Source organism: Ctenocephalides felis, unplaced genomic scaffold (genome assembly GCF_003426905.1).
Source record: "Ctenocephalides felis isolate EL2017-DRISC unplaced genomic scaffold, ASM342690v1 CF-g0.4_SCAFFOLD_00845, whole genome shotgun sequence".
NCBI classification, from domain to species: domain Eukaryota; kingdom Metazoa; phylum Arthropoda; class Insecta; order Siphonaptera; family Pulicidae; genus Ctenocephalides; species Ctenocephalides felis.
In genome coordinates, this window is record NW_020536999.1 from 67,456,771 (window position 1) to 67,484,752 (window position 27,982).

Consider the following 27,982-nt stretch of genomic DNA (forward strand, 5'->3'; position numbering starts at 1 on the left):
AAATCTTTCGCCTTTTACTAAAGATTTCCGTGGAGGGGAGCACTCAAATGAGACTATTCTCAATTTTTTGTGAGCCTGGCATACACTTGCTGGGCCGATGATAATCTAAATCAAATATTCTTGAAGTTAATTCAGATTCCCTTCAGAGCGAATAAATCTTTCGCCTTTTACTAAAGATTTTCGTGGAGGGGAGCACTCAAATGAGACTATTCTCAATTTTTTGTGAGCCTGGCATTCACTTGCTGGGCCGATGATAATCTAAATCAAATATTCTTGAAGTTAACGTCATTCTACACAAACAGTTATAGACCTGGACTACCCCTTTGTCACTCTAGTTTTCCTCAGAGCGAATAAACCTTTCGCCTTTTACTAAAGATTTCCGTGGAGGGGAGCACTCAAATGAGACTATTCTCAATTTTTTGTGAGCCTGGCATTCACTTGCTGGGCCGATGATAATCTAAATCAAATATTCTTGAAGTTAACGTCATTTTACACAAACAGTTATAGACCTGGACTACCCCTTGTCACTCTAGTTTTCCTCAGAGCGAATAACCCTTTCGCCTTTTACTACAGTTTTCCGTGGAGGGGAGCACTCAAATGAGACTATTCTCAATTTTTTGTGAGCCTGGCATTCACTTGCTGGGCCGATGATAATCTAAATCAAATATTCTTGAAGTTAATTCAGATTCCCTTCAGAGCGAATAAATCTTTCGCCTTTTACTAAAGATTTCCGTGGAGGGGAGCACTCAAATGAGACTATTCTCAATTTTTTGTGAGCCTGGCATTCACTTGCTGGGCCGATGATAATCTAAATCAAATATTCTTGAAGTTAACGTCATTTTACACAAACAGTTATAGACCTGGACTACCCCTTTGTCACCCTAGTTTCCTCAGAGCGAATACACCTTTCGCCTTTTACTACAGATTTCCGTGGAGGGGAGCACTCAAATGAGACTATTCTCAATTTTTTGTGAGCCTGGCATTCACTTGCTGGGCCGATGATAATCTAAATCAAATATTCTTGAAGTTAACGTCGTTTTACACAAACAGTTATACACCTGGACTACCCCTTTGTCACTCTCGTTTCCCTCAGAGCGAATAAACCTTGCGCCTTTTACTACAGATTTCCGTGGATTTTCTTTTTCGAGCGAATAAAACCCGAAGTTCAAGTACTTATCGCATATAGGAATAGATGTCGCTGCTGTGTTTACTTTGTGAAAACCATACACTGGCCGGCCCTAAAATGCAGACCCTATATTGTTAGGCAACGCCTCGACTACCTGTTTGTCACTCTGGTTTCTCTTCAGAGCGAATAAATCTTTCGCCTTTTACTAAAGATTTCCGTGGAGGGGAGCACTCAAATGAGACTATTCTCAATTTTTTGTGAGCCTGGCGTTCACTTGCTGGGCCGATGATAATATAAATCAAATATTCTTGAAGTTAACGTCATTTTACACAAACAGTTATAGACCTGGACTACCCGTTTGTCACTCTAGTTTTCCTCAGAGCGAATAAACCTTTCGCCTTTTACTACAGATTTCAGTGGATCTTCTTTTTCGATCGAATAAAACCCGAAGTTCAAGTACTTATCGCATATAGGAATAGATGTCGTTGCTGTGTTTACTTTGTGGAATTCATACGCTGGCCGGCCCCAAAATACAGACCCTATATTGTTAAGCAACGCCTCGACTACCTGTTTGTCACTCTGGTTTCCCTTCAGAGCGAATAAATCTTTCGCCTTTTACTAAAGATTTCCGTGGAGGGGAGCACTCAAATGAGACTATTCTCAATTTTTTGTTAGCCTGGCATTCACTTGCTGGGCCGATGATAATCTAAATCAAATATTTTTGAAGTTAACGTCGTTTTACACAAACAGTTATACACCTGGACTACCCCTTTGTCACTCTAGTTTTCCTCAGAGCGAATAAACCTTTCGCCTTTTACTACAGATTTCAGTGGATCTTCTTTTTCGATCGAATAAAACCCGAAGTTCAAGTACTTATCGCATATAGGAATAGATGTCGTTGCTGTGTTTACTTTGTGGAATTCATACGCTGGCCGGCCCCAAAATACAGACCCTATATTGTTAAGCAACGCCTCGACTACCTGTTTGTCACTCTGGTTTCTCTTCAGAGCGAATAAATCTTTCGCCTTTTACTAAAGATTTCCGTGGAGGGGAGCACTCAAATGAGACTATTCTCAATTTTTTGTGAGCCTAGCATTCACTTGCTGGGCCGATGATAATCTAAATCAAATATTCTCGAAGTTAACGTCATTTTACACAAACAGTTATAGACCTGGACTACCCCTTTGTCACTCTAGTTTTCCTCAGAGCGAATAACCCTTTCGTCTTTTACTACAGATTTCCGTGGAGGGGAGCACTCAAGTGAGACTATTCTCAATTTTTTGTGAGCCTAGCATTCACTTGCTGGGCCGATGATAATCTAAATCAAATATTCTTGAAGTTAACGTCGTTTTACACAAACAGTTATACCCCTTTGTCACTCTCGTTTCTCTCAGAGCGAATAAACCTTGCGCCTTTTACTACAGATTTCCGTGGATTTTCTTTTTCGAGCGAATAAAACCCGAAGTTCAAGTACTTATCGCATATAGGGATAGATGTCGCTGCTGTGTTTACTTTGTGGAATTCATACGCTGGCCGGCCCCAAAATACAGACCCTATATTGTTAAGCAACGCCTCGACTACCTGTTTGTCACTCTGGTTTCCCTTCAGAGCGAATAAATCTTTCGCCTTTTACTAAAGATTTCCGTGGAGGGGAGCACTCAAATGAGACTATTCTCAATTTTTTGTTAGCCTGGCATTCACTTGCTGGGCCGATGATAATCTAAATTAAATATTCTTGAAGTTAACGTCATTTTACACAAACAGTTATAGACCTGGACTACCCCGTTGTCACTCTAGTTTTCCTCAGAGCGAATAACCCTTTCGCCTTTTACTACAGTTTTCAGTGGATCTTCTTTTTCGATCGAATAAAACCCGAAGTTCAAGTACTTATTGCATATAGGAATAGATGTCGTTGCTGTGTTTACTTTGTGGAATTCATACGCTGGCCGGCCCCAAAATACAGACCCTATATTGTTAAGCAACGCCTCGACTACCTGTTTGTCACTCTGGTTTCTCTTCAGAGCGAATAAATCTTTCGCCTTTTACTAAAGATTTCCGTGGAGGGGAGCACTCAAATGAGACTATTCTCAATTTTTTGTGATCCTGGCATTCACTTGCTGGGCCGATGATGATCTAAATCAAATATTCTTGAAGTTAACGTCGTTTTACACAAACAGTTATACACCTGGACTACCCCTTTGTCACTCTAGTTTTCCTCAGAGCGAATAAACCTTTCGCCTTTTACTACAGATTTCCGTGGAGGGGAGCATTCAAATGAGACTATTCTCCATTTTTTGTGAGCCTAGCATTCACTTGCTGGGCCGATGATAATCTAAATCAAATATTCTTGAAGTTAACGTCATTTTACACAAACAGTTATAGACCTGGACTACCCCTTTGTCACCCTAGTTTTCCTCAGAGCGAATACACCTTTCGCCTTTTACTACAGATTTCCGTGGAGGGGAGCACTCAAATGAGACTATTCTCAATTTTTTGTGATCCTGGCATTCACTTGCTGGGCCGATGATGATCTAAATCAAATATTCTTGAAGTTAACGTCGTTTTACACAAACAGTTATACACCTGGACTACCCCTTTGTCACTCTAGTTTTCCTCAGAGCGAATAAACCTTTCGCCTTTTACTACAGATTTCCGTGGAGGGGAGCATTCAAATGAGACTATTCTCCATTTTTTGTGAGCCTGGCATTCACTTGCTGGGCCGATGATAATCTAAATCAAATATTCTTGAAGTTATCGTCGTTTTACACAAACAGTTATACACTTGGACTACCCCTTTGTCACTCTCGTTTCCCTCAGAGCGAATAAACCTTTCGCCTTTTACTACAGATTTCAGTGGATCTTCTTTTTCGATCGAATAAAACCCGAAGTTCAAGTACTTATTGCATACAGGAATAGATGTCGTTGCTGTGTTTACTTTGTGGAATTCATACGCTGGCCGGCCCCAAAATACAGACCCTATATTGTTAAACAACGCCTCGACTACCTGTTTGTCACTCTGGTTTTTCTTCAGAGCGAATAAATCTTTCGCCTTTTACTAAAGATTTCCGTGGAGGGGAGCACTCAAATGAGACTATTCTCAATTTTTTGTGAGCCTAGCATTCACTTGCTGGGCCGATGATAATCTAAATCAAATATTCTTGAAGTTAACGTCGTTTTACACAAACAGTTATACCCCTTTGTCACTCTCGTTTCCCTCAGAGCGAATAACCTTTCGCCTTTTACTACAGATTTCCGTGGATTTTCTTTTTCGAGCGAATAAAACCCGAAGTTCAAGTACTTATCGCATATAGGATAGATGTCGCTGCTGTGTTTACTTTGTGGAATTCATACGCTGGCCGGCCCCAAAATACAGACCCTATATTGTTAAGCAACGCCTCGACTACCTGTTTGTCACTCTGGTTTCCCTTCAGAGCGAATAAATCTTTCGCCTTTTACTAAAGATTTCCGTGGAGGGGAGCACTCAAATGAGACTATTCTCAATTTTTTGTGAGCCTAGCATTCACTTGCTGGGCCGATGATAATCTAAATCAAATATTCTTGAAGTTAACGTCGTTTTACACAAACAGTTATAGACCTGGACTACCCCTTTGTCACTCTAGTTTCCCTCAGAGCGAATAAACCTTTCTCCTTTTACTACAGATTTCCGCAGATTTTCTTTTTCGAGCGAATAAAACCCGAAGTTCAAGTACTTATCGCATATAGGGATGGATGTCGCTGCTGTGTTTAATTTGTGGTATTCATACGCTGGCCGGCCCCAAAATACAGACCCTATATTGTTAAGCAACGCCTCGACTACCTGTTGTCACTCTGGTTTCCCTTCAGAGCGAATAAATCTTTCGCCTTTTACTAAAGATTTCCGTGGAGGGAAGCACTCAAATGAGACTATTCTCAATTTTTTGTGAGCCTGGCATTCACTTGCTGGGCCGATGATAATCTAAATCAAATATTCTTGAAGTTAATTCAGATTCCCTTCAGAGCGAATAAATCTTTCGCCTTTTACTAAAGATTTCCGTGGAGGGGAGCACTCAAATGAGACTATTCTCAATTTTTTGTGAGCCTGGCATTCACTTGCTGGGCCGATGATAATCTAAATCAAATATTCTTGAAGTTAACGTCGTTTTACACAAACAGTTATACACCTGGACTACCCCTTTGTCACTCTCGTTTCCCTCAGAGCGAATAAACCTTGCGCCTTTTACTACAGATTTCATTGGATTTTCTTTGTCGAGCGAATAAAACCCGAAGTTCAAGTACTTATCGCATATAGGAATAGATGTCGTTGCTGTGTTTACTTTGTGGAATTCATACGCTGGCCGGCCCCAAAATGCAGACCCTATATTGTTAAGCAACGCCTCGACTACTTGTTTGTCACTCTGGTTTCCCTTCAGAGCGAATAAATCTTTCGCCTTTTACTAAAGATTTCCGTGGAGGGGAGCACTCAAATGAGACTATTCTCAATTTTTTGTGAGCCTGGCATTCACTTGCTGGGCCGATGATAATCTAAATCAAATATTCTTGAAGTTAACTTTATTTTACACAAACACCTGGACTACCCCTTTGTCATTCTGGTTTCCCTCAGAGCGAATAAACCTTTTGCCTTTTACTACAGATTTCTGTGGATTTTCTTTTTCGAGCGAATAAAACCCGACGTTCAAGTGCTTATCGCATATAGGAATAGATGTCGCTACTGAGTTTACTTTGTGGAGTAATGTAAATAGTACATTAAGAGATTGCAGTTACCAGTTTTATACGTATTCCACTTAAAAAACAACAAAGAAACTCACGCTAACAGGCTTACATCCAGCAATTACTGAATTAGAGGTGTTTGAATTACTGAGTGTACGAGGTATTCTTGTGCAAAAGGTCATACAATTAAAAAAAAACTATTCTGATGGACAAAAACATAATTTTCCAATTTATATAATTTTGCTTGAAAAATCGCAGGACGTGTCAAAAGTAAAAGAAATAACACACTTAAATGGTCATATTATTAAATGGGAAATGTATAGGCTAAATTTCAAAATCCTACAATGTCATAAATGTCCAAGTTTTGGACATACGTCTTACTCGTGTGATATGAAATATAGATGCATTAAATGCACAAAAGCACATTCTCCTGGCTGCTGCCAAAAATCATCAGAAGAAAAGCCCCAGTGCGTTAACTGTAAAGACTATCACTCAGCAAACTATTCAAAGTGTACATCCTCACTGAATTACAAGGCTATAAAACAACATATTCATGCAGCCATTGAACCCAAACCTATGACAAAAAGCTATTCTGAAACGCTGAAGCCGAGAGATGCCAGACACACTGTCCAGATGGAACTACCAAAATTCCAAGCTATTTCTGAACAAAGAAGTACACAACTTCATCGAATCAAGATCATGATTCCAACTCCACCGTGCTGCAATAAGTCAAATGAAGTTGCTTTTTTTCAGATCCTGAGGTAATAAAAATTTTCAGGGAACTTTATGCACTCACAAAGACTATAAATACCAACATGACATACAATGAAAAATATACTACAATTTTAAACTTTCTTACTAAATGCTTATAATTGACAAGTATGGAATAAAAAATAGCATTGATGAACTCAGACAAACGATCGTTACAATGGACTTAGACATCGTACCAATAAATGAAACTCACTTAAAACCCACTAACAAATTATACATGAACAACTACAGGATGGGGTGGTACTGCAATATTCATAAAAGCTTGTATCAGACATGAAGAACTACCGTTACTATCTGTAAAACACTCTGAAATTACTGCTATAAATGTGTTCAATAGAGGACGTAAAATAACCATTGTCTTCATGTATGTTCCTTCTGCAAAACTATTACATGCAGACTTACATAAAATTAAGTACTTAAACAAAATCCATAATATTATTCAACTACATTTTCCTCAAACTCCAACTAGATTTCCTACGATACCAATAGACATAGCACAATAGATTTAGCCCTTACAAAGAACTTATCTATTCTTTCTGAACTTATGACCAAATCTTTATTTAACTCAGATCACAATCCAGTCTTTATAAGTATCTCTAACCCACTTGACGACAATCCTCAGTCCTACAAGAATGCTTTAGACTATAATAAAGCCAATTGGCCGCTCTATAAGAAAATAATAAATAATAATATATGTCACAACAGACAAATCGAGAACAATGATAATATAGATCAAGCTGTAGAATACCTAACAACTACTATTACTGATGCCATAAGTAAAACCATTCCATTGCGAAAGTCCACTTCAACACAAACAATTAGTTTACCTTGGGAAATTATATCCAAAATTAAATTAAAAAGTTGTGGCAAAAATCAGGCGCCACGTTCCTCAAAGAGCATATAAACAGACTTACTAGAATAATTACTGAGGATATTAGGGTTTATCGTAATAAAATATAGGCTGATAAACTAATAAATATTATCCAAATAAAATTTGGTACACTGCAAAAAGACTAACCCAAACTTCTACTCCCATACCATATTTACATATAAATTCCAATAATTTTGCAACGACACCCAAACAAAAGGCCGAAATTTTAGCATCCAATTTCGAATTAGCACATCAGTACAATCTTTCTATTGCTCAAAATGCTTTTGAACATACTGTTAGTTCCAGGGTAAGACAATATATAAACGATACTGATAACATAAATCACAAAATAGAGATAGTGACAGTTGCGGAAGTTAAAAATATTGTTAAGAAACTGTCTAACAAAAAAGCTCGGGGACCAGATAGTATACAGAACTTAGCAATTAAACAGTTACCTATTAAAGCTATTATTCTACTTATACGAATAACGAATAATATGTTCACAAATGGATCCTGAACGACACAAATAAAAGTATCTTTTTTTGGTTTATTTTCCATAGCAAACTATACCTAGTACATTCAGCTATATATTATTACAGCGTGAGAAAAATAAAATATATATTAAAATAAAAATATATATAAAAATAAAATATATTATTTGACAGCGTGAGAAAAATAAAATTATCTAATAATTTAAAGTATGTAAATTAAATATATATTTAAAGACTGTGATTTTTTTTTGTAAGAATGTTTCAACTATCTTTTTTTTCGATCACAAACCGTTATTTTATTTTTAAACAAAATGTGTAATTTAAAGTGGATTATATGTAGAATTAAGTTAGAGTAAAATACTTTTAGTAGTAAACTCATAAAGCATTGTTATTGTATATTATATTGAAATAAAACAAAAATAAACTAAAAAAAATAATTAAGCAATGCAAAGAATTCTCAATAAACACCGAGACCACATTACCAAAGATTTTAAATCCAATAAATATCTTCAGAACCGATAAAAGATACAATTCTGAACACGACGACAGATTTCCTCAGAAACTGCGAATTTAGGTCAATTCTAATCATAACTAGTGGTGCATGGCATCGTGCCTTAAGGCAAATTGCGGGAACTTCCCGTACCGCAATCAAAAATTTTGGTGCGAAACTCAAAAAAATTACACAAAATGTGTACACATTATTAAAATCTTTATAAAATATCTGATAATTTGATGTATATATGTCCAATAAATATTTTTGACTGCAAAATGTCATTTTTTTAACTTATTTTTATTAAGAGTCCATAACCGCTGGACCTGCCTTCCCAAAAATTTCAAGATTTCATTTGTAAGCTCAGGAAATAAAGCCCGGCATTTATTTACTGGACTCACAATTTAATTTTTAGTTGTAATAAATATTAATTTGTATATTTTTAATACAATATTTATTTGTACAGCCACTTCTTGTCGATGGTTACAAATTTGATCTCCGAGTGTACGCTCTCATAACATCCTGCGATCCTTTGAGGATGTACGTGTACGAAGACGGCCTTGTGAGGTAAAGGTCTGTTTCTCTATTTTTAATTTGTTATCTACCAATATAAACTAATAAATTGAAAAATGTTTGTTTGATTAAAATTATTATTTTGATGTTTTTTAGATTTGCTACTAGCAGATATAAGGAGCCGTGCGGACATAACACCACGAACGTCTTCATGCATTTGACTAATTACGCGGTCAATAAGCATAGCAGGACGTTTGTTGTTGACAGTGAAAGTGGCAGCAAAAGGTATAAAATATATGTTTTATTAACTTCCCGAAGGAGAAGTTTATGTTTTCATCAAAAAATCCGACTCGCTAATTTTATGTTTTCTCGACGTTTTAAGCCATTCTGAATCGAATAAGACCAAATTTGGAAAAAGTATATGTGTGTGTGTGTGTGTGTGTGAACAGATTTTTTGCCGTAAATCGACGTTTTCTCAAAAACGACTGGATCGATTTCAAAAATTTGAAAGCCATTCGATGTATCTCGATGAGGACTAGCGTTTCTTAGTTGTGTGCTACGATCGGCCGGGCCGTTTCTTTGTAAATCGCAGAAAAGTGAAAAATTTTTTGTCCACGTTTTAGCCCGCAATTCTGAATCGATTTTGAAAATTCAAAAACCGTTCGATAGATATAGATTGGGAATCGTGCTGATTAGTTTTTGGTAAAGATCGGCCGGACCGTTTTCTTGTAATAAAGTTTAAAAAAAAAAAATCGACGATTTTTATGATTTTTTTTTTGCGGTAGGTACCATAGTCTTGTAGATCATACTAAAATATTACGGCCCTACGACAAGTCGTTTTGCTTTAGAAATTCGTCAAAGTTTGCAAAAATTGGTATCATTTTTTTGGCATTTGTCAAAATTAGACCTTTCAGAAATTTAAAAGCCATTCGATGTATCTCAATGAGGACTACAATTTGTCAGTTTTGTGAGACGATCTGCCGAGCCGTTTCTTTGTAATTTGAAAAAAAGTGTTAAACTTTTCGTCCACATTTAAGCTAATACCACCGAACCGATTTTAAAAAATCAAAAACTGTTCGAAAGATATTAGTTGGGAATGATACTGATTTAGTTTTAGGTGAAAATCTACCGAGCCGTTTTCTCTCGTAATTAACTGTTGAAAAAAAAATTTAAGCTGTTTTTCATGGAACTTTTTTTGGCGATATATATCATGGTCTTATAGAACTTACTGAAATATCACGGCCTTACGACAAGTAGTTTAATAAATTAATCAAAGATTAAGAAAATGAGTAGTTTTTTTGACGTTTGTTAAAATTAAAATTAGACGATTTACTTGGTATAACGATAGAGTACTTGGTTTTAATGAGCATAGTAAACCATTAAAGTCCTATGGAAACTGGTTCAATTATAAAATCTGATGATTTTTGAAAATTTGCTACTAGAAAATACTCCGAGTCAAAGAGTTCGTTTTCAATCATGTGTAATAAATCCACTCGGAATACTTCTAATCACTCATAAATCAAATTATTTTTTATTGATTAAAAATACTAAATACTAAACTAACTAGTCTTAATTTTATTACTATATATGTAAAATAGTTTTTGTTTTGCGTGTTTTTATCGAGATACATGGAATGGATTTTAATCATTTTCACATGGGTGCAGCCGGTTTTTGAGAAAACTTAGACGATAGATCAAATTTTTATTCAGAATGACTTGAAATGTTGAGAAAACATAAAATTAACAATTGGATTTTCCGACAAAAAGAAACTTTTTTTCGAAGTTAATAAAATTTGTCTGTGTTTAATTTTTTCTACTAGGAAGATATCAAGCTTGAACCGTGACCTCACTTCTCGAGGCATTGATTTAAAATCACTTTGGCATAATATCGATGATGTGATTGTAAAGACTGTTGTGTCGGCTGTTCCAATTTTGAGGCACAGCTACAATGCTTGCTTCAAATCACACGATTATGCCCAAGCCTGCTTCGAAATCCTAGGATTTGATGTACTAATTGATGCAAAGATGAAACCTTATGTGCTCGAGGTAAGACGGAAAAAATAAAATCTTAAAGATTAATTAGCTAACACCTAAAACAATTTGCATTCATGAAATTACGCATTATAAGAGGGTTACTGCATATAAAAAAATATTTGCGCTCGATGTCACAACGAGATAAAACAAAATTAGTATATATTTAATTAGACTATACGAAATGAAATGACGTTTACATAATAGGAATTTTATATTATTATTTTGAATTTGCTCGGACACATCTGACGTACTTGGTCTCTTTTGTCTTATTAGAATTATAATATAAAAGAGTTATAAAACATAAAGGAGTAATAAAAGTCTTAAAAAGTTAGTTAAATATGGTATCATCAGTGCTTTAAGAAAATAAGTAGTAGCTTATAAGTATTTAGAGGTCTTGCTTTCAAGGCTTCACATCCAAGTCTTTTTTGTTGGTTTCCACATTTTTTTCATTATTTTATTTATTTCCAGGTGAACCATTCTCCTAGTTTCCACACGGATTCGCAGATTGATCGTGAAATCAAAGAATCTTTGCTGTACGATACATTAGTCTTCTGAATCTGACACATGTGACAAACGCAGAGTGATGGAGGAAGACAGGAGAAGAGTGAGGGACAGACTGCTGCAAGGAATCAACAAAGACATGCCGAAAGATTTGTAAGTATAATAAATATTATTACTACTAGCTGACCCGGCAAATATTGTTTTGCCAAGTAGGGTATTTCTAAACAATTTCTAGAGAATCAAATAAATTAATACTTTATTTTAAGTGTGTAAGGATATGTTGTTTGAATAGACAATGAGGCAATATAAAAAAAAAAACCCCAAAGTCTACCTGTTCAATATTATATAGTTTATATTATAATAGTCGTTCATACGTATATTATTTTTAATACTGCTTTATGAAAAGTTTTAAGTAACATTCCATGAATTACATTATATTTAATAATAATTATATATGTGGGGTAGAGCGGGGCACAAATGTCCACTTTGACTTTGAGCAAATGTAATTTATATTATTAAAACCAAGTTAATTATATAATAGCAAAGAACACATATCAAGCAAACAATTATCTGACTATGTTCAGTAAAACTGCTAGCTTCATAGTTGTGTTTTACAAAAAATTAATATCTAGACCATTTTACCCCAAAGGCGGGGTAACTTGGGACGGTCAGGTGGCAAACAGGTTCAATATCTTTTTTAACTTTAAAGGTATTTTACAAAAATAATTACATCATTCAATTAATGTAAAATATAAGTTCTATATGTTCCACAGATATATACCTTGATCTGGTATTTTGTCAGAAATATGTATCAACAGAGTTGAAATAAGTATTCATATAATTTATATTTTGTAAAATTGCTTTATTCAACTTAATTTACTTGGTTATTTGCTATTTTTTATTTTTACAACTTTATCAGGGTTATTGTTCGGTTTTTATATAACCACTTTAAAACCTTAACCTACACGAATGTAAGCTTTTAAACCGCTTTTAAATAAAACTATTAAATCTCACTTAAAATCATCATTACATTTTACATAACGTATAGTTCAAACTCATATTAAGTTCTCGTAAATTAAATCATAGTGCTCACAACCCAAACAACTAACAACGAAAGAAAAAAATTTTTATTATGGATTTTCAAAGATTACCATTTATCTCCCGATAGCAAAGTCATAAGAATCAAGGTTATAGCTGGTTATACATCTTTTTCCCTCTACTTTCAAATATTGTTATTGAACGATGCTTAACTGTACTGGTTTTTGAGATATGGGTGGCAGACCTTATTAAACCCGGATCTTTTTATATGACTATCCATTCTTCGATAAATATATTGCAAATTCGATAAATAACCATTATTGAATTATATTTTTACATTGTATTATCCAATCGTTTAATTTAATACGAACTTCTAGAGCTGAAGTTTTTCATCTTTTTCAATTTTTGAGTAATTTAATGAAGCATAAGATGCATAGATTTTGACATATGGTTTGGAAGGAATTTCTTCAAAATTATAGGACATTTGTCAAGCTTTATAAACATATACATAGTAAAACATTTTTATGCCAAACTCATTCTAATTCTGGAATTGTTAATGCATTTAATAGAATGCGAGCTTTATAATCAATTTTCAAAATATTTCATTTCAGATAACTTGTAATTTTGTGCATTGACATTTTTACGGGTGTGTTTATAAGTTATATCTTGTCAACCGAATCTACTTATTTAAATTGTTGTCTATTATAACTGGGAATATGTCCTCTTTGATCGATTCCAAATTTAGACTATTAATTTAAATAACATAATAAAAACTTAATATAATCTAGAAATAGTTTTATAAATATCAATGAATATATAGTTACACAAATGAGTTCTTTCAGAGCACCGAGTTTGAGAAAAATATGATTTGCAAAAAACGCTATAACGCCAAAAAGTGCATTCTTATAACCGTCCGCCGTCGATTGTTTCATTTTAAATTACTTTACGTCAAAAATTTTTGAATTGAAAATGTGAAGTTTCTACGCGGATTTGATTTAATTTCTCATCTTTTACACAATCGTTGGATTAGCACGAATATTTCAAGACTGAGATTGGCCAAATCCGCACAGCCATATTAGAGTTTTATAATACTTAACATTTCATTGAGCTCCATTTTTTATATATTAGATAAAAATTACTGCAAAACTGGCCAAGCAGCTTCAGATCATCCTAATTTCTAACTTAGTGTTCATGATTTTTTTTCTTCAGACGTACGGCTGTATGAAGAATTAATATAAGCGTTTCTTATAATTTTGTGTAAGTGCATTTAATTCATTCTTTGGGGTTGATTAGTTTTGGTAATTCTTCACCAATGTTACAAGTGTTCAAGTTCATATTTTAGATCACGCGCTTTACTATACTATTACTAAATTATGATCTTAATGTTTGCAATACCTATTAATATCTTAGAATTTATAGCTACTGCAAAACATTGGTATGATGAAATTCATTAAAATTATGTAATGACCTTATACATGGTGAGATAGTTTTTTCTCTAAAAAACAATTGTAGTCTGCTAACTATAACAATTTGCCCTTTGTTTTGGGACTTTAACTAAAACTACGCTTCAAATTTTGTAGAAATTTATTTCAAAATTGCCTCCACCATAAAGTAAATGTTTTCTTAGTAGATAGTCTGTATTTCGAAAAAAACTGCTTAATTCCACTATTTCTTAAAAAATAGTAAATAGTAAAAAATAGTATGAAATAGCAAATTTTATTCTTATGTTAACACTATTTCTAAATTTACCATTGAACATACAACAAACCCTTATACATATAGAAATAGATTATTGAAAAATATGTTGTATTTAGCAAAAAATTTTACTCATATTGCTACTGATTTTAAAATGAAAGATTAAATACCTAATTAAGCAAAGTTTGTTTCGCGATTTGATAATTTCGTTTTCTCGACATTTCAAGTCATTTTGAATCGAATGAGAACAAATTTGGAAAAAATATGTGCATTTGAGCAGATTGTTGACCTTTTTTAAAAAGGCTAGACGGATTTCAAAAAGTTAGAAGCCATTTAATGTAACTGGATAAAGGCTAATGCTCGTGATATTTGTACGGCGATCGGACAAGCCGTTTCTTTGTAATTAGCGGAAAAGTATAATAATTTGATTTTTTACCTCCAAATGCCTTGTTTTACTTTTTTATTGGATCTCCAAAACCGCTGAACCTGTCGTCCCAGAAATTTAATCATTTCTTCATTTCGTAAATAGAACTAAAATGTTTTTTGAATTCAAATTGGACGCTTCAGCACTTTTTGCCCCGTATCTTCGAAAAGGCTGGGAGTGCCTTTGGCAAAAACTAATTGGCCAGTCTCCTCACCAATTTGAATCGAATGTTTTTTTGAATCATTCAAATTGGTTGATCCGTGCTTTCGACATCGTCAACGAAAAATTGTATCCACACACGACACACACATACATTCATTTTTTATAAGGTATGCCAAAATGTTCAGAAGTTCCTGAAACTCAAAGATAAGTAAAAAAAATCCATTTTCGACTTTTTAGCGATAACTATCGTATAACTTACCCTACGAGAAAGTAAAAAATAGAAAATGAAATTTTTTGCATATCTCTACTTTCTTACGCATCTTCAGTTACCATAAACTTTAAAATGTAATAAATTATTGAAAAAAAATAAAATTTTATATGTTACAGTCTCAAATTTTAATCGGGCAGTATATTGCAGCTTTTAATATTAAAAATGTGATACAATGCAGTCATAAATTTCAGTCATATAATGCATTCATACATTTTTCATTATTGTCATAAACTTTAATATTGTTCACAAGCTCAACTATATTATTGTGATAAGTTATGATATTTTATTTATAATTTTGGAATGAAATAATAAATAAAATAATCAAAATAATTTTGCATCGGCCGGGAATCGAACCCGGGCCGCCCGCGTGGCAGGCGAGCATTCTACCACTGAACCACCGATGCTTGTATAATACGAATCGCAGTACACGAAGAGATTAATATGCCGATGTAATTTTTTGCATCTTTAATATCATTGTAACGAATAAAAAAGTTTTTATAAAATCGTGAGTTTTCTGAAAAATAGTTTGTACTAAAGTAGTGAATCTGCTGGAATCAATCAAGAGGTCTATAATAAAGTGAATTCTAGATGGAATGTGAATTACTTTAATTCTGGTGGAAATTGCGCTCATTAACCCATATGATTTAAAAGAAAAAAACTTCGTATATGCTTCTTATTTGCATTATAGCTCACTCATTTTACACGCTAAAAACTTGTAACAGCACTCAATTTAAAGCTTATGTTGAGCACTATAAAACCCAGTTTCACCGAAATGCATAAAATGTAAAACCTCGCCACTAGATGGCTTCAAATACAACAATTAAATCTTAACGAAATAAAAAACGACTTTGCTCTTTCAAATCTTGCTTAATATTTTTCCTAGAACACTTTATGTAATACCGATTTATTAACTTCCCGTAGGGCAAGTTATAGTAATCGCAAAAAAATCGAAAATGAAAATTTTTATATATCTTTACGTTTCAAAGCTTCTGAACATTTTGGCATACCTTAGAAAAAATGGATGTATGTGTGTGTGTGTATGTATGTATGTATGTGCGTGTGTGTATGTATGTGCGGATACAAATTTTCGTCAACGATTTCGGGAACACGGATCAACCGATTTGAATAATTCAAAAAACATTCGATTCGTATTGATAAGGAGACGTGCTGATTAGTTTTTGGCGAAGGCACGTCTAGCCGTTCCGAAGATACGGGGCAAAAAGTGCCGAAAACGGTAACTCAGTTTTTAAGAGAACGGAGCGTCCGATTTGAATAATTCAAAAATCATTTTACTTGTATTGACAAGGTGAAGAATTGATAAAATTTTCATGAAGCAAGTCCAGCGGTTTCAGAGATCTAATGAAAAAAGTAAAAAAAATGCCATTTGGCGGTCAAAAATGATCATTAGACATAAGCACATCAAATTATCAGATATTTTATAGAGATTTTAACAATAAGTATGAATTTGGTTTACAGTCCTATGGGTTCCGTACCAATGTTTACGCGTTAGACGGCGACGCGGCGCTTACGCGCTTTGATATTTCGTCTTTATGCAGTTAAAGCAGTACGATTGCTTGGAAAAAAAGTTTAAATCTTCCGAAATATGTCAAAATAAAGAAAACATTTTTTTTTTCAAAAAAAAAAAATTAAAAAAATTTTTTTTTTTTCAAAAAAAAATAATTTTTTGTCCAAATTATAGTTTCTCAAAAATCTTATTTTTTCGAAGTAAATTTTTTTCAAAAATGTTAATTGTTTTTAAAAGAAAAAATAATTTTTGGTACGGGAAGTTCCAGCAATTTGCCTTAAGGCACGATGTCTTAATTGCCTTAAGACAGAATTCCACTTACAGCTAGTTTTATAGAGATTTCAACAATAAGTATAATTAACTTCCCGTAGGGCAAGTTATAGTAATCGCAAAAAAATCGAAAATGAAAATTTTTATATATCTTTACGTTTCAAAGGTTTCTGAACATTTTGGCATACCTTAGAAAAAATGGATGTATGTGTGTGTGTGTGTGTGTGTGTATGTGTGTGTATGTGTGTGTGTATGTATGTACGTGTGCGTATGTATGTGTGGATACAAATTTTCGTCGACGATTTCGGGAACACGGATCAACCGATTTCAATAATTCAAAAAACATTCGATTCGTATTGGTAAGGAGACGTGCTGATTAGTTTTTGGCGAAGGCAGGTCTAGCCGTTCCGAAGATATGGGGCAAAAAGTGCCGAAAACGGTAACTCAGTTTTTAAGAGAACGAAGCGTCCGATTGGAATAATTCAAAAAACATTTCACTTGTATTGACAAGATGAAGAATCGATAAAATTTTCATGAAGGCAGGTCTAGCGGTTTCGGAGATATGGAGGAAAAAGTAAAAAAATGAGCCATTTGGCGGTCAAAAATGATCATTAGACATATGCACATCAAATTATCAGATATTTTATAGAGATTTTAACAATAAGTATACATTTTGTTAACATTCCTATGGGTTCCGTACCAATGCTTATGCGTTAGACAGCGACGCGGCGCTTACGCGCTTTATATTTTGTCCCTATGCAGTTAAAGCAGTACGATTGCTTTGAAAAAAATTTCAGATCTTCCACAATATGTCAAAATAAAAAAAAAAATTTTTTCAAAAAAAAACAAAAAAAAAATTTTTTTTTTAAAATTTTTTTTCAAAAAAAAGTAATTTTTTGTCCAATTTATAGTTTCTCAAAAAACTTATTTTTTCAAAGTAATTTTTTTTTCAAAAATGTTAATCGTTTTTAAAAAAAATAATAATTTTTGGTACGGGAAGTTCCAGCAATTTGCCTTACGGCACGATGCCTTAATTGCCTTAAGACAGAATTCCACTTACAGCTAGTTTTTTTTACATTTCTATGGGTTCCGTACCAATGCTTATGCGTTAGACGGCGGCGCGGCACTTGCCCGCTTTGACATTTCGTCTCTATGCAGTTCAAGCAGTACGATTGCTTTGAAAAAAAGTTCAGAATTTTTAAAATATGTCAAAATGAAGAAAACATTTTTCTTTTCAAAAAAATTTTATCAAAAAAAATTTTTTTTCAAAAAAAAGTAATTTTTTGTCAAATTTATAGTTGTTCAAAAATCTAATTTTTTCGAAGTAAAATTTTTTCAAAAATGTTAATCGTTTTTAAAAAAATAATAATTTTTGGTACGGGAAGTTCCAGCAATTTGCCTTAAGGCACGATGCCTTAATTGCCTTAAGACAGAATTCCACTTACAGCTAGTTAAGATTTTTATTGACATTAATTTGTTCATTACATGATTTTCGTTAAAATGTATATTTTAGGAGATATTTGCAAAAAAACGAAGAAAAGCGCCAAACATATATGAATCTTTAATGGCCAGTAACTTGAAAAGTATTAATTTTTTGGAAAAACTATGAAAGACATTCTTTTCTTAAAATTAGTTCTTCTATCGAAAAAATGTAATTACACAATTGAGAAGGGGTGTCATACCCCGGGGGGTGATGGCGCAACCCGAATTGTTTTCACTTTTGAACTTGAGGGTAAGATGAACCTAATTCCAAAATTTCATTCAATCCGGAGCACAGTAAAAAAATTCAGACCCTAAACGCTCCGTTTACTGCACTATATAATTTGTTCCATTTGGGCTCATGCGTCATGTGCTGATATCCCAAGACGACCACATAATTCATTTATGAATTGTCTTCTTAAAAATTAGCATTTCCGTACGCATTTCCCTAAATGTCATTTTGCCCATACTATACTATATAAGTTTTTGTAATGGGTTGCATTTTTTCCTTAATAATAATGCTACAGGTAGTCAATGAACCAAAGATGGGTATAATATAATAGAAGCGCAATTAATTTAATCGAAATCACTAGTGCAGGCATTGATTTTAATTGAAATACTTGCAAATAACAACAAATAAGACCCTAAAAAACATGAGAAAACACGATCAAAATCAACTTTTGAAGGTGCGATACACTTTTGAACTGATTACTGCAACAAGATTGGGACAATGACGCTCAACATCTGGCAGGAATGTTATTATGGCTTTTGTCACATTATAGAGTCACGGAAACGTCATTAAGACTATCCAATTTTTAAATAAATAGACCTCTAATAATAATAATAAAGACATATATTTTAATAGTTATGAATGTATGCATAACACTTCCAATTTTGTTCGGATTTCTACCCGTAGATATATCATTCCTCATCTATCTGTTCTATCAATACAATAATAAGTATTTTAAATATAAAAGGTGTGATACAATTGTGTGGAAAAGAAGAAGAAAAGGAAAATTTTCCTCCAAAAAAATCACAATAATATTTTTATGAATAAATGATTATAAAAAAAAGAAAAACAAAACAAAAGATTTATTCGCTCTGAAGAAAAATCGGGAAAGAGCCAAGTATCATCCGCTGCTATGGGTCGATCAGTATCTAGTTTGGCATGGCGTGTTTGCCATACCAAACTATAATAATTAGACCGCTGTGTCATTTTGTCTATATATACCATTTTGTTTTTATTAAATTTCTCGTAATTACAGCTATAGTCAGGGCCGGTCCTGCCTTGCATGCGATGCATGCAAAAAATGCGGGCGCAAGCCTTAGGGGGCGCCAAAACGAGTTTCGGAAATTAAATTTATAATATAATATTTATATTTTTTCTATAAAATCTAGAATTATTTATATAAAATCTAGAATTATTCATATAAAATCTAGTATACATAATAAATTATAATAAACAATCTGACTTTTAGGGATACGAAGACACAAAAAGCATTTATTCACATTTATTTTGCAATGTGATATCAGTAGAAATAATTAACCGAATAATAACTCTGCAATTTAGTAAATAACAGCTCTTTTCATTGCTTAATCTACTTATTCAATTTTTTCCTTGTTTGAAGTTACCGTGGAATCGAAAAAAAAATAATCTAGTGTTCAATCCCATAAGCTCAAACCTGCGAAAGATTCAATTAACTATTGGGCATTATTGACGAAAAATTGCCAGCTGATTTAGTTAAAACGGAACTTGTTAAAAAATATAAACAAATTATAATCGGGAAAATAAAAAATGGGGAGTCAGTGCTTAAAAAATGGCATGTTTATTCCGAGAAATTGAATTTTAACTTTTGCTTTTATTGCAAATGTTTCGCTTCTGATGAATTTTGAATGTTAAAGACATGCGTGGTTAGGGTTATGAAAATGGAGCAAATATGAAAAATGAAAGCAAAATGTACTTAGGAACAAAAATCTTTAAGCTTTTTTATACATAATTTAATTATTAACTATGCAGAAATAATACAGATACAAATATAATTTGTTTGTTTCAGTACAGTTAAGGGAATATGTAATTTCTTTGCATCTTTTACTAATTTTGGACAATACTTTAAAAATATGTTAAAAGTTTAACTTTAAAACAACAATCTGATACTTTGAATCTGATAGGAAAATAAAGCTGAATACAATTCGGCTCTTACGATACCAATAAAGAGAAGTTTACGATGCAATTTTGGATATTGTAAATAATGAAAAAATAAATTAAAATAAAATTTAATTTAGAACATAAAATAAGAATGTTATGTTTGAAAATTAAAAACTATTCTTTTTTTGCTCTTTTGGCGTGATTTGCTCTATAGAATAAATCGCATAATAAATAAGTTAAATGTTTCAAAACCAAAATATTAATATTACACCTACGTTAGAAATAATTGAGAATTTAAAAATATTTGATTATGATCAACCCGCGAATCGCTTCGATTTTCTAAATAAATTTAAAATCAATGTATTTTATACGCTTTTAGATTACATCTAAATTTTTGTGTACTAAATCCAGAATAAAAATTAATTTAAAAAAATAAAGTAAATGTTTATATAATTTTAATTAAAAACTGATAAAACAGTTGAAATTATTGGGGGGTCGCTAGAACAAATTTTGCATGCGGGCGCTGAGGACCCCAGGACCGGCCCTGGCTATAGACATTATAAAAATAAAGAGTAATAATAAACTAACATTTAAAATGATTAATTTCAAAGCTCCTAGATGATAAAATTAGCATATTAAATACACATCTTCCCAAATAAAATATTATATCAGACTACTCAATTATTCAATTTACTTTCATTGTACTATTACTATTAGTTCTTGTTTTGTACACATTAATGATTAATCTTTCTATTATCTTTTCCAGACCAGAATCGATGCCCACCAAGAAAGACATTGCCGATATGTGCGCGGCCCAAGCGAAATGGGAAGACTCTCACATCGGTGGTTACCGCCGGGTCTACCCGCCGATGCCCGGCACCGGCCATCCGGACAGATTCGAGAAATTCTTCAATCAGACGGAGGGCAGTTCACTTTTTGGAACTACCGTGTCTCATAGGGTCAGAGTTGAATGCTCAAGGGCTCAGAGGGAAGAAATGGAAGTGAGTAGAATATTGTTGTATTTTATGTTAAATAATTTTAAGTCTAGGGCGATTATTTGTGAAAGAGCAGTGCGGCTCTTAAAGTTTGGGATGGTCGATACCGTGTTGATATTTCAATTCAATGGCATATTTTTAATTAGGGAATGTAATACCGGCAAATATTTTCAACGCCTGTATTTCGGTATTTTTAATAAACCCGGTGATACCGCTACCAAAAACCTAGAAATAAAAGTTAATTGCTGGAACTTTGCGTACCGAAAACTAATTTATTAAAAAAAACTTTGCAAAACTTTTGTTAAAATTTTTGAAATTTTTGAAAATATTTGACTTTTTTGAAAAATTTGTTTTTTTATAGTTTGCATAATTTGTATTTTGATTTTTTTTGAAAATTTTAAACATTTGTTTTTAAGCAAACGTGCTGCACAGCTGATTTGAAATCGAAATATCCAAGCGCGTAAGCGCCGCGTGATCGTTTAACGAGTAAATATTGGTACGGAACCCATATAAATGTACAAATAATTTGTACTAATTATTATAATCTTTATAAAATAGTTGATAATACGATGTACATATGTCTAATGTTCATTTTTGACCGCTAAATAACATTATTTTTTACTTTTTTATTGGATCTCTGGAGACGCTGGCCTGCCTTTACAAAAATTTTACCCGTTGTTCATTTCGTCAATACAAGTAAAATGTTTTTTGAATTATTTAAATCGCACGCCCCATTATCTCAAAAACCGAAATACCAATTTTGGCACTTTTTGTCCCTTATCTCCGAAACGGCTAGTTCTGCCTTTGCCAAAAACTAATGAGCACATCTCGTTATCAGTAGAAATCAAATGTCAATTAATTATTCAAATCGGTTGATCCGTGAAAATTTGTATCCGCACACACGCACATACATTCATTTTTTCTATGGTATGCCAAAATGTTCAGAAACCTTTGAAACGTAAAGATATATAAAAAAAATATTTTTTAATTTTGTGCGATTACTATAACTTACCCTACGGGAAGTTAATAAAAATAATAATAAAAAGGTTTTTTAAAGGAGTAAAATTTAATCGAAAATTTCAAAATTATCAAAAATCTCTCAATTTCTCATAGTGTTGAAGCCGAGAGCATAAGATCAACAGCGAGTTCTTCTCAAGCATCGGTGGTTCAGTGGTAGAATGCTCGCCTGCCACGCGGGCGGCCCGGGTTCGATTCCCGGCCGATGCATGCTTTTTTGATTCTTATAAAAAATACTTTCATATCGTTTTATATAGAACTGGCTGTAATAGCATTTTGCCTGGAGGCAAGTTGCATAAACTTCTCAATTCACAATCAATAAGATTTCAGATCTAAAAACTAATTTTATTTAAGTTTAGACAAAGTGAAAAAAAGTATTAGGGTTACAACCCTTAATAATAAATTGCAGTTTAAATTAAGTTTTAATCTTTTACTTCAAGCTCAAAAATCTAAACTAAAATTGTGTCAAAATATTCAATGATTGAACGCGGCATAAAAAATATTAAATTACTAAAAGTAAAAATTTAGGGTTATAATAACATGTATTTTAATGGCACATTATTAAATAATAAAAACAAACTAGTTGGTTTGGTATTTAGCCTTGAGGCAAATTACATGAACTTCCCGATATGTGTAAGTAATCGACTTGATCAAAAAAATGTGTAAATAATATACTTCATCAATCCTACATTTGAAAAAACGATAATAATTTTAGCAAAGTTTGACGAATTTTTAAAATTAAACTACTTGTTGTAAGGCCGTAATATTACAGTAAGTTCTATAACACCATGATGTATATCGCCAAAAAAAGTTCCATGAAAAACGGCTTAAATTTTTTTTTTCAACAGTTAATTACAAGAAAACGGCTCGGTAGATTTTCACCTAAAATTAATCAGTATCATTCCCAAATGATATCTTTCGAACAGTTTTTGATTTTTCAAAATCGGTTCGGTAGGATGAGCTTAAATGTGGACGAAAATGTAACACTTTTTTTCAACAGTTAATTACAAGAAAACGGCTCGGTAGATTTTCACCTAAAATTAATCAGCATCATTCCCAAATGATATCTTTCGAACAGTTTTTGATTTTTTAAAATCGGTTCGGTAGGATGAGCTTAAATGTGGACGAAAATTTAACACTTTTTTTCAACAGTTAATTACAAGAAAACGGCTCGGTAGATTTTCACCTAAAATTAATCAGCATCATTCCCAAATGATATCTTTCGAACAGTTTTTGATTTTTTAAAATCGGTTCGGTAGGATGAGCTTAAATGTGGACGAAAAGTTCAACACTTTTTTTCAAATTACGAAGAAACGGCTAGGCAGATCGTTGCACAAAACTGACAAACGATAGTCCTCACCGAAATACATCAAATGGCTTTTAAATTTCTAAAATCGGTTCAGGCGTTTTTGAGGAAACGTCGATCAAAAGTCTAATTTTGACAAATGCCAAAAAGACCATACTGATTTTTGCAAACTTTGACGAATTTTTAAAGCTGAACCAGTTGTTGTAGGGCCGTAATATTTTAGTATGACCTAGAAAACTATGGTATCTTTCGTCAAAAAAATAATCATAAAAATCGTCAAAATTTTTTTTTTAAAAACTTTATTACAAGAAAACGGCCAGGCCGATCTTTACCAAAAACTAATCAGCACGATTCCCAACCAATATCTATCGAACGGTTTTTGAATTTTCAGAATCGATTCAGAATTGCGGGCTAAAACGTGGACGAAAAATTTTTCACTTTTCTGCAATTTACAAAGAAACGGCCCGGCCGATCGCCGCACAAAACTCAGAGACGATAGTCCTCATCGAGATACATCAAATGGCTTTTAAATTTTTGAAATCGGTCCAACCGTTTTGGAGAAAACGTCGATTTACGGCAAAAAATCTGTTCACACACACACACACACACACATACACACACACACACACACACACACACACATACTTTTTCCAAATTTGGTCTCATTCGATTCAGAATGGCTCGAAACGTCGAGAAAACATAAAATTAGCGATTCGGATTTTTTGATGAAAACATAAACTTCTCCTTCGGGAAGTTAAAAAATCGCCAAAAATAAACAACCCTTAGCATTTAGATAGTAGCTGATTCTCGGGCCTACTGAATGCGAATATAAATATAAGTAAAGCTGTTTCGGAGGAGTTTGGGAACGAACTTTGTGACATGGAAAATTTATATATAAGATATAATTTATTTGAATAAATGGAATATATCTAATAAAAAAATGTTAAACGTTTAAACTACGTGTATTATAGTGAAATAATCAATTCCTTAAAATGAGTGCTTTTCTGTTGTGTGCGGAAAACACTAAAACAGGGTAAAGCACCTTTGTTCTATGTTTACTCATTATGGAAAAATTAAATTAAACAAAAAATTCATTTAATTATTTATAAAAGAATACATTAACAACTTAACAACAGAGAATATTTGATGATAACAAATAAGACTTCGTGATACAGACGATAACAATATAGTATGTTACTCAAAAAAGGTCACTTGACCTTTGAGTGAAAGATTATCGACCTCTGCTATAGACTAGTGCAGCGCATAATATACATAAACATTGACATGAATATTATAATACAAGTTTGTAAATGTAAAAAACATATATTATTAAAATACTTCATTTCGCAAAACATCCATAAAAAACTTGCATCGGCCGGGAATCGAACCCGGGCCGCCCGCGTGGCAGGCGAGCATTCTACCACTGAACCACCGATGCTTGTTTAACACACTTCGCATCTTCAATCTGCATCTAGACACGAGATGTAATTTTGCACATGTACTATAGACCACACTTTCTAATGCATTACGATTTTCTGATACTCCTTTCACTCGCAAAGATAAATATACAACTAACATTCGACGTACTATAAGTTTGTTAAGAAAATAGTCATTTATAATATTAAAATTATCATTTTGTAATTACCCGAAGGAGGAGTTAATTTTCGCCAAAAAGTCCAATTTGCTAATTTGAAAAGCCATTCGATATTAGTTTTCAGTTTTGTGCGGCGATTGGCCAAGTCATTTCTTTAGAATTAGCAGAAACGTGCAGAATTTTTCATTCATGTATACTTGTAAACGGATGGGCCGAATTCAAAAGTTTAAAAGCCATTCGATGTATTACAATAAGGTCTCTATCTACAATAAGGTTGATTAATTTGGCACAATGATCGGCCAAGAGTCATTTTCTTGAAATTAGCAGAAAGTGAAAATAAATGACCGTTTTATCCCGAAGTGCTGAATCGATTTTAAAAAATTATAAAACTTTTTGAAGTATATTGGTTGGGAATCCTGTTGATTCATGATCAGCCGGGTCATTTCTTCGTAATTATATAATGAAAACTAGTGGTGTATGGCATCGTGCCTTAAGGCAAATTGCTGGAATTTTCCGTATCATAATGAAAAATTCGAGAATAAAATTTAGTTAAAAAACATTGTTTGGATTTAAAAAAAATGAAACATTTTTTTTTCCAAGAGCAATCATTTTGTCAACACAAGCAGAAAGTTTTCTGAATCATTCAAATTGGATGCTTAGTTCTCTCAAAAACTGACATTTTTGCATATTTAACTCTGTAACTCCAAAACGGCATGACCTGCCTTTACGAAAATCTAATCACCACTTCTCCCTATCATTACGAATTGAATGCTTTTTGGATCATTCAAATCGGATGCTCCGTTATCTCAGAAACTCGATTTCTATTTTCTACGAACTTCGCTTCGTATCTCCGAAACGGCTGGACCTGTCTTTGCCAAAAACTAATCAGCACATCTCTCTATCAATAGGAATCGAATGTTTTTTGAGCCATTTAAATCGGTTAATCCGTCTTTTTTTTCATTCATTATCTAAATAGTTTCTCACTGTGTCACCTAACGTGCAAAACTGCCTACAAAAATTTGTTAGTTGTGTAAATAATGTAACCATTAATTTAAATGATTGAATAATATAAAAGACTATGTACATGATATACGCAATGGTGCCATATTTTCTTATAGCAGATGCTTAAAATTTCACAAAATAATTTATTAAGTTTTTTAAAAAAATGTATCGAGGTTTTTGATGAAATTTAACATGACGATAAAGTTTATTCACTAACGGTCTTAGAATTGGTTGAATTATACAATTCATTAAAATTTAGAATAATCGGCGCATTTAGGGCATAAGCATGTGTTTGTGCACTATAATTAATTGTAATTCATAATTACAGATATTATTATGTCAATTATTAATTGAATGTGAATAAATATATAATAATATAATAATATAATAAATATATATTATATTATTAAGTCAATTATTAATTGAATGTGAATCGAAAAGTTCATACAATTTGCCTTAAGGCAATATGCTACTTACACCTAGTTAATTTAACTTGTCTGATTTATACAATACATTTTTTGGTAAGTTTCAATGCTTATAGTTAATATTTTTTTACTAATAATACTCAAATATAAATTACACATTATAAATATTCGTATATGAGGCGTTGGATGGTAACCGAAATATACCCGAACGCCTATTAGCTTATATACTACTAACTATTTATTTTTAAATTATTTTACTCTATTTTTTATATAAATGAAAGCCCCATCGTCCACTCTGGGTAATCGTAACTGTTATCTGGGTAATTTTTTGCTGTTACTTAATGACATATAAATATGTTTATTTCAGGTTGGCAACATTATTTAGTGAAAAACTCATTATGTCCTCACAGTTTCTCAGATTGCCCCGATTTGTGGGATGATCCACTCTCTACCAACTCTTCATATTTAGTTATCATGGAATAAAATCATGACATAAATAAAATAAATATTTACGTGGCTTTGAGACATCTTATAAAAATAAAAGGAATAAAATTTAAGCAAATATAGTATATTTTATACTGTTTCTGTCTAAATAATTTAGTATAAAAGCAAAAAATCTTCTGTTTTATTCTAACAATAGCATTAAATTAGGAAAATATTTTGTTATAGGTTTTATCTTTTTGCATTATAAATTTTGAATTCGAATAGAAATCCATACTATTGATAATCAATTTTTGAAATGTATGAATAATAAATTTAATTTAATTTAAAGTTGAAAGCTCGTGCAGAAGCGGCCAAATGCCTAGGCCCTAAGAGTAAAAGTTCTTTGACGGCGGACAACGCGTCCACCACGACCGCCACCAATGCGAGTGTTGTCAGCGGCAAAAACAACCGATCCGATTCTCCAATTTCTACTCTGTCGACATCCAAGAAAACATCAACTGCAAGAACTGTGAAGACGGCAATTAGGAAAACAAGGTTGTCCACTAAGGGAAGGTAAGGATACAATTTACTAGTGTGGAAATATCATTTTCTATTTTTTGCCATTAATATAACTTACCTTATGGGACGTTAATATGGGCACCTTAGGCCATGTTCAACTGGATCTTTTTAAATTTCACCCCCGGAAG

General features: G+C 32.8%; 1 protein-coding gene and 23 non-coding genes across 24 annotated transcripts in view; 22 read left to right on the forward strand and 2 right to left on the reverse strand.

Moving 5' to 3' along the window:
* LOC113364390 overlaps positions 1-96 on the forward strand; it is a 121-nt gene extending 25 nt beyond the window's left edge. The window contains exon 1 of the small nuclear RNA XR_003366093.1: positions 1-96. This exon is cut by the window's left edge and continues 25 nt beyond it. This is a non-coding gene — a small nuclear RNA (U5 spliceosomal RNA).
* LOC113387636 (tubulin polyglutamylase ttll6-like) overlaps positions 1-27,982 on the forward strand; it is an 83,315-nt gene that overhangs the window by 47,164 nt on the left and 8,169 nt on the right. The window contains 7 exon segments of the mRNA XM_026624994.1: positions 8,923-9,023; positions 9,126-9,254; positions 10,789-11,014; positions 11,471-11,553; positions 11,555-11,656; positions 21,280-21,514; positions 27,625-27,848. Coding sequence (XP_026480779.1) covers positions 8,923-9,023; positions 9,126-9,254; positions 10,789-11,014; positions 11,471-11,553; positions 11,555-11,656; positions 21,280-21,514; positions 27,625-27,848 — 1,100 coding nt within the window.
* On the forward strand, positions 129-249 carry LOC113364399. Its single transcript, XR_003366101.1, has one exon. It is a non-coding gene; the product is annotated as a U5 spliceosomal RNA (small nuclear RNA).
* On the forward strand, positions 327-444 carry LOC113364401. The gene has a single exon (XR_003366103.1). It is a non-coding gene; the product is annotated as a U5 spliceosomal RNA (small nuclear RNA).
* LOC113364440 lies at positions 525-642 on the forward strand. The gene has a single exon (XR_003366140.1). It is a non-coding gene; the product is annotated as a U5 spliceosomal RNA (small nuclear RNA).
* Positions 679-799, forward strand: LOC113364388. The gene has a single exon (XR_003366091.1). It is a non-coding gene; the product is annotated as a U5 spliceosomal RNA (small nuclear RNA).
* LOC113364447 lies at positions 875-993 on the forward strand. Its single transcript, XR_003366147.1, has one exon. It is a non-coding gene; the product is annotated as a U5 spliceosomal RNA (small nuclear RNA).
* LOC113364379 lies at positions 1,288-1,406 on the forward strand. Its single transcript, XR_003366082.1, has one exon. It is a non-coding gene; the product is annotated as a U5 spliceosomal RNA (small nuclear RNA).
* Positions 1,701-1,819, forward strand: LOC113364364. Its single transcript, XR_003366068.1, has one exon. It is a non-coding gene; the product is annotated as a U5 spliceosomal RNA (small nuclear RNA).
* Positions 2,114-2,236, forward strand: LOC113364378. Its single transcript, XR_003366081.1, has one exon. It is a non-coding gene; the product is annotated as a U5 spliceosomal RNA (small nuclear RNA).
* On the forward strand, positions 2,314-2,435 carry LOC113364445. Its single transcript, XR_003366145.1, has one exon. It is a non-coding gene; the product is annotated as a U5 spliceosomal RNA (small nuclear RNA).
* LOC113364365 lies at positions 2,715-2,833 on the forward strand. The gene has a single exon (XR_003366069.1). It is a non-coding gene; the product is annotated as a U5 spliceosomal RNA (small nuclear RNA).
* Positions 3,128-3,249, forward strand: LOC113364383. The gene has a single exon (XR_003366086.1). It is a non-coding gene; the product is annotated as a U5 spliceosomal RNA (small nuclear RNA).
* Positions 3,328-3,449, forward strand: LOC113364408. Its single transcript, XR_003366110.1, has one exon. It is a non-coding gene; the product is annotated as a U5 spliceosomal RNA (small nuclear RNA).
* On the forward strand, positions 3,527-3,647 carry LOC113364450. The gene has a single exon (XR_003366149.1). It is a non-coding gene; the product is annotated as a U5 spliceosomal RNA (small nuclear RNA).
* On the forward strand, positions 3,726-3,847 carry LOC113364415. Its single transcript, XR_003366117.1, has one exon. It is a non-coding gene; the product is annotated as a U5 spliceosomal RNA (small nuclear RNA).
* Positions 4,138-4,260, forward strand: LOC113364382. The gene has a single exon (XR_003366085.1). It is a non-coding gene; the product is annotated as a U5 spliceosomal RNA (small nuclear RNA).
* On the forward strand, positions 4,538-4,660 carry LOC113364358. The gene has a single exon (XR_003366062.1). It is a non-coding gene; the product is annotated as a U5 spliceosomal RNA (small nuclear RNA).
* Positions 4,950-5,068, forward strand: LOC113364366. Its single transcript, XR_003366070.1, has one exon. It is a non-coding gene; the product is annotated as a U5 spliceosomal RNA (small nuclear RNA).
* On the forward strand, positions 5,105-5,225 carry LOC113364389. Its single transcript, XR_003366092.1, has one exon. It is a non-coding gene; the product is annotated as a U5 spliceosomal RNA (small nuclear RNA).
* On the forward strand, positions 5,516-5,634 carry LOC113364377. The gene has a single exon (XR_003366080.1). It is a non-coding gene; the product is annotated as a U5 spliceosomal RNA (small nuclear RNA).
* Trnag-gcc lies at positions 15,427-15,497 on the reverse strand. Its single transcript has one exon. It is a non-coding gene; the product is annotated as a tRNA-Gly (tRNA).
* Trnag-gcc lies at positions 22,665-22,735 on the forward strand. Its single transcript has one exon. It is a non-coding gene; the product is annotated as a tRNA-Gly (tRNA).
* On the reverse strand, positions 25,199-25,269 carry Trnag-gcc. The gene has a single exon. It is a non-coding gene; the product is annotated as a tRNA-Gly (tRNA).